This window comes from Metopolophium dirhodum, chromosome 1, assembly GCF_019925205.1.
Source record: "Metopolophium dirhodum isolate CAU chromosome 1, ASM1992520v1, whole genome shotgun sequence".
Taxonomy (NCBI): Eukaryota; Metazoa; Arthropoda; class Insecta; order Hemiptera; family Aphididae; genus Metopolophium; species Metopolophium dirhodum.
In genome coordinates this window covers 142355109-142365093 of record NC_083560.1, presented here as the reverse complement: position 1 = coordinate 142365093, position 9985 = coordinate 142355109, and the positions used below count along the sequence as shown (strand labels likewise).

At 39.9% G+C, this 9985-nt stretch overlaps 1 protein-coding gene across 1 annotated transcript; it reads right to left on the bottom strand.

The window, feature by feature from the left end:
* Positions 1-343: 343 nt before the first annotated feature.
* LOC132932955 (uncharacterized) lies at positions 344-9166 on the bottom strand. The gene is made up of 6 exons (XM_060999298.1): positions 8795-9166; positions 8120-8733; positions 7239-7492; positions 4357-5521; positions 1611-2598; positions 344-1567 (listed from the first exon to the last, which is right to left on the bottom strand). The coding sequence occupies exons 1-6, from the start codon at positions 9164-9166 to the stop codon at positions 344-346; spliced, it is 4617 nt and encodes a 1538-aa protein (XP_060855281.1).
* Positions 9167-9985: the final 819 nt, after the last annotated feature.

Below are 9985 nucleotides of genomic sequence, written 5' to 3'. Positions count from 1 at the left end.
ACGTATTATGTTTGAAAAATATGTCACACATGTTAGGTTTAAAGTCACCTAGACTATCATCATCATCTTTGAACATCGGGCGCATGTAGAACACAGACCACGTAGAACAGCGGTGTAACGTATTATGTTTGAAAAATATGTCACACATGTTAGGTTTAAAGTCACCTAGACTATCATCATCATCTTTGACCATCGGGCGCATGTAGAACACATACCACGTAGAACAGCGGTGTAACGTATTATGTTTGAAAAATATGTTACACGTGTTAGGTTTAAAGTCACCTAGACTATCAGCAGGCGTCACCTAATTATAATATACTTACCATTGTCACCACTCGTTGCATTACAGAACTTCCCTGTACACTATGTTCTTGGTGACGAATCGGCTGCTGTCATCGGCGTACATGCCGACTCTCACGGACTGTGCGTTTCTCACCCTCGAAAACGCCACGTACAGTTGCCCGTGCGTGAACACAGGCGACGTCAGTAACAAACCTACACGGTCGAACGTCTGACCCTGCGACTTGTTGATGGTCATGGCGAACGACAATCTCACCGGGAATTGAAGGCGCCGCAGTAAGATGGGCAGGTCGTCCTCACCGCTGGACGTGAGCGGTATCTTGGGCACAACGATGTCGTCGTCCTGTGCTTCACCGCCCAAAATCCTAGCCTTGAAATTGTGACGCCGCAGTTCGGTGACCACCAACCTCGTACCGTTGCACAGTCGTCTCCTCGGATCGAGATTTCTGAGCAACATCACGATGCACCCCACCTTCAACGTCAGCCGGTACGGCGGCAGGCCGTCCGGTTCCAAGCTGTTGAGGAACTCCGTGGGAAAATTGGCCACTTCGTCGGGATCGTCCGCCATCATGGTGTCGACGGCGGTGTAGCTCATCTGAGCACCGTCGACGCGCTCCAGCACGTCCCTGTTGACACCTCTACAGTCTTCGTTGGTGGGACACACAACGATTCTCCGAGCGAATTCGTCGACGTTGGCCAACGACATTTGCTGCGGGTACACGAAATCGATCAAATCATCAACGTCGCATACCATTTGCCGCGGGATTTGCACGGTGTTCGGAACGCCGTCGACCGCGGGCAGTCGGCCGTTGCCGAGCTCAAGCAACCAAGTCGCAAAGTCCGCGTCGTGGTCCGCGCGCATGTTCTGGACCAGATTGAAGCGCTCCATGACGCGCCAAAGACCGTTTTCCTTGATCGACGACATGACGATCTCTGCTCTCGTCCCTCTCCGGACCACGGGCAATATCTGCCTGAAGTCGCCGGCGAACAGCATGGTTTTACCGCCGAACGGTAATTCCGATGCCATGACGTCCCTGAGCAGGCGGTCCACCACCGTCAGTTGCAGTCCCGGCGACATTGGGGCTTCGTCCCAGACGATGAGCGCCGCGTTGCGTATCTTCTGCGCTCGCTCGGACTGCATGGTGACGCTGGACGTCGAGTCTTCGGTCAATGTGCCGAAAGGCAGTCCGAACGTCGAGTGTACGGTCATGCCGCCGTCCATGAGCGACGCGGCGATACCGGTGAACGCCACGCACAACACCTCCCGCTGCGGAGGTCGGTGCCGAAGCGCCCATATCAGGCATCCGTACAGCGTCGTTTTTCCGGTACCCCCCGGGTCCGTCGACGAAGAAAGTTTTCGCCACCTCGCGTTGGTCGTCGACGGCCGCCATCACGCGGTCGTACACCGTTCGCTGTTCGGCGTTCAAGGCGTCTACTTGTGGGGCCCACCGTGCCGCCGCGTCTATTGCCCGGAACAGCGCGTCGTCCTGCAGCGGTTCCAGTAGACGGGGGTCGGCGAGGGGCAGACCGTAGTCGCCCGGCGATTTCCGGTGTACACGAAGTAGATCCTCGATGGCCGCCAGACACGCGGCCCTCGCGCGGTCGACGTCTTGGAGACGGCGGTTGAAGTCCTCCATCATGTTTGCTTCGTTCGCCTCGTACAACGCCAGCGGGTTTGAGGGCTCGCAGAACACCAGTATAGTGACGAACAGATACCGCAGCTGCCGCGGTGTGTCCAACGTCGCCGATTCCGTCAAGCAATCCCGCCACGCACGATCGTCTTCCAATAATCCGAGTGCAACGGCAGCCGCTGTGAATGTTTCGTGAACGACCCCGTCCACCGTCCTTATGTCTTGAAAGGACTTCGGGCCTCTTCGGTTCAGAAGTAGCAATCTCAGGTGGAAACGGTCCCGGTCCAGTGGGTTTACTATGTACATCCGAGCCAACGTAACGTTTGCCATCCGAATCCGCCGCGGCAACCATTGGGTGGCATTTCTTACGAGTACGTTTTCTTGATTACGTGGCATCTGCCAGGTGTAATGCGTCGGTATTTCGTGGTACAAGTATTGTCGAGCATTCACGTCTGTTGTGTTGAGCGCGAAGAACTGCGTGAGTTTCGTACTACGCACAGCTTGGTTCTGTAGCCGTTCTTCTGCTTGGCCCGGCGCAAAGTACACGTTCTGACGACCCTCCAGGTGGACAGGAAGTCTGACGACCGTGTGACTTTTGCCGTGCAATTTGTACGAAAACAACCGCCAGATGCCTTCCGGTGGGCTGACATATCTTGAGTTTACGTAACTGAAAATTAATATTGAAAAGATAACTAACAATGGCTCTATAGATGATACCGTCTGGTGTTGTGATTGGTATTATTATGTGCATATGACGAAGAATCCCTACAACCGTTGAACGATATATTATGATGTTTTGATAAATAAATGTCGTGAAATCAAATTGTTAATGTCAACTCGAGTAGCTAAATATAATCATAGTGGACGTCTAGTGAATGTTATGAATTAATTTATATAAGTATACAATTTAATCTATAATTTACAGAGTTGGTATTAGTATATTAGTAGTATATTAGGTGATCAAGGTGATAACAGTGTACAATCGGTGTATTTATATTCGAATTACACATAAAATATTCAAAATTTAAATTATTATTATTATTATTATTATTATTATATTATATTATATTGTATCAGGTGGAGTACATTAAAGCTGTAGGAATGTTAATTTATGCCAATGAAAATAACAATCCATAAAAGCGTGTTTCACATTGCCGAGGTGTTGAAGTTTACAATTTGAGACAGTATATTATGTGATCACGGTTAAACTTAGATCAGGTTATAAACCAAAATTTATATCTATTAGGTATATTAGTTAATTGGTGTACTTAATGTCATTGATGTTTAGTTCTGTATGGAACGTAATGTGTATAAACAACTTGAATGAAAAAGCATAAAATAACAAATTTACCTAAAGAACACACATTAAATGTTAAGTATATAATATAGCTAGTATACAATAGTAAAAAAAACTAAAAGTTATCGGTAAACGATTACAACTACCCTAAAAACCTAAAAAATAGTGAGTAAAATAATTCATACACACTGGATACACGCTAAAAATGACACATGCATAAAATATTGTTATATGCTAATAATGATGGAATGGTAATAATTTTCAATGTAATACCTATAATAAAAATCTATCAATAATAATGTACACCACCTATAGAACTCTCTGTATAGAAGTACATAACATAAGGTGCAACCTACATATTAATTAATATATAATTATAAAAATCCTAAGACACTATTAAATCATTTATTAATTAACTATTTATTTAATTTATGTTTAATACTGTATGCAATAGAATGTTTATTGTACACAGCTTGAATGAAGACACATGAAAAAAAGGATTAAATGTAATATAAAATTATAAAATTAATATATAATATTATAAAAATCTTAAGACACTATTGATGGGAATTATTAAAAATTAATAAATGATTTATTAGTTAACTATTCAATTGATGTTTATTACTGTATGCGATAGAATGTTTATTATACACAGTTTGAATGAAAACACATAATATAACGCATTAAATGTAATAATAATAATAATAATAATAATAATAATAATAATAATAATAGTTTATAAATGTAGAAGTTCCTAAAGTTTTGCTCAACTGAATATTCTTATTAAAATGTAGAAATGATTTCATAAAAAAGTAAAGGTCTTTAATCATTAAAATTTTAGTTTTTAGCCAATGTCAAACCAAAGTAATTTTATTATTTCAAACTAAAACGTACATATTTAAAATTAAAAACAAAACAAGAGTAATACAAATTTTAAATTTAAGATTTTTATGTGAATTTTAAAAATTGTCCAATTTAATATTTAAAATTCCTGAACATAAAAAAGTAGTAAATAATTCCTACACAAAAAACACACTAAATAAACATATACAATATACTATTGTAATCATTATACCATGTATACATTATATCGTTTATTTAAAATTATAAAATTAAGTTAAGACTCACTTGGCAATCTCATCCTGGTCCTGAACTTCCAACGTCACACGGTCGTGTCCCTTGTATATATACTTGTAGATATACATGACACTCTTTATGGACGTGCATATCTCGACGTTGATGTGCGCGTCATACTTGGCCAGAAGGTAAGGGTTGTATGGCACTACACACCCGTTACCAACCTCACGACCTCTCACAAGTACCACCCGGCCGTCATCCGGTCGGCGGTACTTTGGATATCCGCCGTCCGCAACGTACACAGTCTCCTCTGCGTACGCTTTCGGGAAATCTTTGGAGCATTTGTTGTCCATCATGCACGGACACTGTGGATTGACTGTTCCACACGGCCCGTGGATCATGTGAGACTTGACGCAGTCGTGTAAGCGCCTGTCGATTGCGGGGTCCGGCAAGAAGGCGCAAACCACGCCGTCCACGTCCTCGGCCGTGCGGAACTTACAGTCCTCTGCCAGGATTATCAGTATATGCGCATGGGGCAGACCACGTTTCTGAAACTCGATAGTGTACACGTAAGCGCTGACATTACCAAACACACTATGTACAGTTATGTCACCTATTAGCTCCTGTAGCTTACTGTTGAACACTCTGGCCACCAGGTCCGGCCTGTCGCTTGCCGTGCTGTGGGCAGCCAGGTTTTCAGTGATCTCTGGCCACCTGGGATTGCACGTAAACGTTATGAACAGGTCGGGTTTCCCTTTGGTACGCACTATGGTGATGGCGTCTTGATAATTCATCTTGTTGAATCGGTCGCTACCCGTGAACGTCGACGGCAATATGACCCTACGCCCGACCGCCATGGGATCGACGTGGAGCTGTTGGTTCACATGGTCCATGAGCCCTTGATACGCTTCGGCGAGGAGATCCCTCTGGTGCAAACGTATGTAGTTCAGATTGTTCGACTCCATTCGAACATACTGGTCGCACACATACATCTGCAACAAGAACCGACCTTGATGTAATAAACTAAACAGTTCATGCCTTTGGTCGTTATTTCCCTGATATCTAACAGCCAAACGGTAGGACGCAAACGCTCTGATACTGTTGCGATTACGGACATTGTTTCGTCGGTTGCCCGCTTGCAACATCCCGTTATGCCAACCGGCCTCGCCGTACGGGAAAAACAGCGGATACAACATCGGATCCGAGTGACACGACCCTTGTGAAATGTAACGAATGGTATATATTATTTAAAGTGAATTGCTAAATCAACGATTTGTAGTAGCTGGGGGTTAGAGGTTGGAAGTGTGATTGTGTTGTGAGTATAGCAAGTACATAACCGCAAAAGAAAGGTAATGTGTAAAAAAAATATTAACTCTGATCTCTTTGTATTCCAAGGATTTATAGTGTATACTTGTAAGTGATGTCTGTTATGAAGTCCAAACAAATCATGAAATTAAGCACCGAAGTAATGTGACTATATTATGTTTGATAAATTATATAGTACACTACATACAAATCATAACACGACTTATTGTCATACTATGAATATGGTTGTAAGGAATTTAATATTTTTAATTTAACTTTATCTAATATTTTATGTATACATAGGTCCCCTAGATCGAATAGCAATACCTGATCTATTATGATTAAATTATATCCTGAATAGAATTCCTGGCCTGTCTATTTAACATTCTAATCACTGATAAATCTTTGAACGACACTTATTATCGGAGATGCGAACAATAATATAATATAAATATAAATATAGGAGACCGCTGCAGGATTTGTCAAAATATCAGTAAAGCTTATTAAAATAATTTTACCTCAGAATTTAATAGATTCATTCAGAACCTTAATTTAAAAAAGTAAAAATTAAGTAAAATGTACTATTAATTCTGAAAAAACTATTTTTGTTGCGTTTTCTATTTATAATTGAACTCAGTTTTCTAAGCACAAACTAATAATATAAAATGATAGTCATAAAACTGACAGTGCATATTATTTGTCAGATAATTAGGTTTAATATTAAGACTGCAATTTGAGATGGAACATCCATATACAACATATTAATATGCGCTTACAAACTATTATTACTTGACACTATATCAATCTATTTTACAATATGGGATAACTATATGGGGTGGTACCTCTGAAAACACACTAAAACCACCAATATAAACGTGAATAAACGTGAATCTATAAGATACAACCTAAATATCAATTATTCAAAAAACAGTATTGGCCAGATATTTCTAGACTATTTAGGACCAACTTATTTCAATAATCTAGAAATTAATTTTAAGAAGTATCTAATGTTTTTATAACTAATTTGTTATCTCAATTACATAGTTTATAAGTTTCTCATTTTTGTTATAATTGTTATAATTCTATCGAGTCTTTTTATAATTATATATATTAATAATTATCACATGCGAATTATTTATCAATATCAAAAACCTTATTTATGTAAATTACTGTTATTATTAATCTTAATTAATTATTCGCTACTTATCTGTGCACTTTTTCTGTCCATTTGTTAAAAATTGTTATAATGTTTGATTTAAAACTGTTTGAATAAATAAATAAATTGTATATGCTGTGCAATCTCTATAAGGAAATAACTCGATACCTTCAACTTAAAGAAGGTAGCTAAACCAAATTGTTTGTTCAGTATACTTCAGTATTACTGCACAAGTGAACGGGTTAAGGTCGGTTTTGACCTAACGAATTAGTTATTAAGTAATTATATTTCAAAAGAATGTCCAAAATGTAGTGTATACTTAATGTAAATTTAAAATCGCTGTGTCAGCTTTACTGTACAACAAAAACTATGATTCTATTTGATATAGTGAATATAAGTGAACAATTTTGAGACAGCTGTGTAAATTTAATTAATAAAAAATTATGTTTATAGTAAATAATTATTAACTAACCCGCTGGTATGGTTTGCATCCTGTGTTGCGGGTTGATTGGATTCGTATCGTAGATGACCAGATTAATGTCTCTTGGCGGACGACCCCCTTCGCCTACGAACACGGCCGCAACTTCGTTTGCGGTAGGCAGGTTGTTTCGCCCGTCGTCCCGGGCCGCATCTCGGACAAAATGCATCGTCACTGGCCTAGGTCGCACACCTGCGGGATCGGCGTCGGCTAGGTCTCTTTCTGCCAGCCACACCTCACGCATGTTCCTGGAACAAATATAGACATGTATATTTTTATAGTTAGACAGACTCCATGTAGAAATCATAAAAAAATCATTCAGTGCATTTAACTCTATAATTGTATAATTAACATAATACATAATAATAAATATATATATTATAAATGTGTGTGAAGTGTAGTAAGCTTAGGAGACCACATATAACAATAAAACCTATACTTCATATAAATCCAAGCATTAAATTAGTAATATATTTTGGTATAATTATGATATAATAATAATAATTTTAATAATAAGATAAAATATAAAAACGTCCCAGCCCTAAGTTATATTTAATGTTACCTATATCATTCATAAGCACATATAACTCTGTTGGTAGCAGAGTAAAATTACATATAAAATTTAATATAATTTAAGTAATAAAGGTAAGAAAATTTTTTTTGAATCAACATTAAGTAATAACTGCAGTATATTGGTAGCTGCGAGTGTCTAATATCAACGTAATATCTAGTTTGACAGTTGACATAGTTAGTTTATTGGTTACAGTTTTTTTGTTTTTTCTGTCTACTTTGAGAAAGGTATCTGTAAAAGAAATTTACTCTAAGGGGCAATTCATATTCCTAATGTTAATAAATACAATAAATTTATATCTTACTTAAAAGCCATTGCGTACGGATTTACGTCCCGCAGAAAACCGTCCAATAGTCCCATCACAACTACGGACAGTTCACGCTGATTTCTCTGCAGAGCCATCCCAACGCGGCGGGTGTTGGCCTCTGCGGACTCGAGGAAATACAATTGACAGTAGTTGGCATCTACTCGGTCAACGGCCACGTCATTATTTATCCTCTGATAAGTTTGGCCTTGGATACACATCGTTCGCGGTCCACGCCCACGCAAACGCCTGTCGTCTGTGCCACAGCTAAACGCAGCGAATGCCAGGGCGTTGTTGTACCGGCGAATGTCGTCTCGGAATCTACGACTATCCTGTGAATCTCCAATCAACAAACTCATTAGTAAAAAAGGGGCGGGCAACAACGCGTGTTGTCCTGCAGCGGTCACTTGACCGTTGTTACAGCAAGTGGAGAAGTGCCTATTGGCATCCCGGCCCACAACCTCGCCTTCGAAGTGGCGGGCGTTACACTGTGTGCAGATTCTGTTTAACGCGCCCGCGTTGTGCCGCTCTGGAAGCGGGTGTGTCACGCCTGCCTGCCTGTCAATTATTGGCGCACGCCCTCGGGGTTGTTCATCCACGGCAAGTGGTCGGAACTGCAATTTAAATGATAAGTTTTATTTATGGTTTTTTTATAAGTAAGACATATTTACTGACCTCTTCGTCGACGTCTGGCTGCAACTCGTCGAGCATGTCCTCAAACTCCAGTTCCGCTTGCACTTCGTCCATCTGCACTTCTACCACTTCTACCCCTTCCACGTCATCCCCTCCGTCCATCTGGACCTCAACAAATTCCATGTCCTCCACCACTTCCATCTGGACCACCTCGTCCTCTACCACTTCCATCTGGACTACCTCGTCCTCCACTTCCTCCACACCTTCCATCAGGACCTCGACAAATTCAATGTCCTCCACCACCTCTACTCCTTCCACATCATCCCCCACATCCACTGGGACGCCGACGACTTCCACATACTCCACACCCTCCACTGGGACGCCGACAACCTCCACGTCCTCTCTTTCTTCCATCTCGACGTCCCCAAGCACCTAAAAGTTAGGTTGAGTTTAGAGTAGGTACAATTGTATTGATAATTCTATATTTTTATAATAATAATATTTTTTTTTAAATAGTTACAGAATAATGTTTAGCTGAATGTGTGTTCAATGTGATCAAGTCACACCTATATACAAGCCCTGCCTAACCTTAATGCAATCTTTTATGATAACATTGCAGTAGGTATATTGAGATAATAAAAGATGCACTGAATTTTGTTACAGTGAAATAAATAAATTTTAACTTTAAATTAAAACTTTGGTTGAATGAAGTTTAAAAAGTGAGCTGTATATTGAACGCCATAACTATATCAAATATTGGCAATAAGGTTTGTAGATTGTTTTTGCTGTTGTCATTTTGTACTGGGAGTACAGTGTACCTACACACTTTATTTGAAATAAAATTAGTTATAAAATCATGTGAGAATTATAAACCATCAGCACAGCAAGTAGGCTATTGGATTTGGTTTGCAGTCTAGTAAAGTATCAAACTGTAGCCACTGTGAAATACCGCCCACATGGGTAAATTGAAATAATAAACACATTTTAATGCACAAAAGTTGATATAGTAGGTAACATTTAAAATAAAGTGAGATAATTGTAACTTAAACCTAGGTCAGTAGTAAGTAGTGAGTAGTAGTAGTGGTAGTAATATTATGAACAGTGTGAGGAAACGTTTAAGTATTTTGTTTATTGGTTGTAAACACCCATAATAAAAGTGAAAATACAGTGAGTTAACTGGAAATTACACTACCCATTTCGTATGAGTAGATAATATACATAATATGTCAAGGG

Bases quoted from the DNA above. Each gene is read 5' to 3' on its own strand.
- LOC132932955 (XM_060999298.1), bottom strand. From the start codon at position 9,166: ATGGAAGAAAGAGAGGACGTGGAGGTTGTCGGCGTCCCAGTGGAGGGT. The intron at 5,522-7,238 runs GTTAGTTAATAA...ACATTTCACAAG, and splicing joins GATGCAAACCATACCAGCGG to GGTCGTGTCACTCGGATCCG. The intron at 2,599-4,356 runs GTGAGTCTTAAC...ATTAATTTTCAG, and splicing joins GACCAGGATGAGATTGCCAA to TTACGTAAACTCAAGATATG.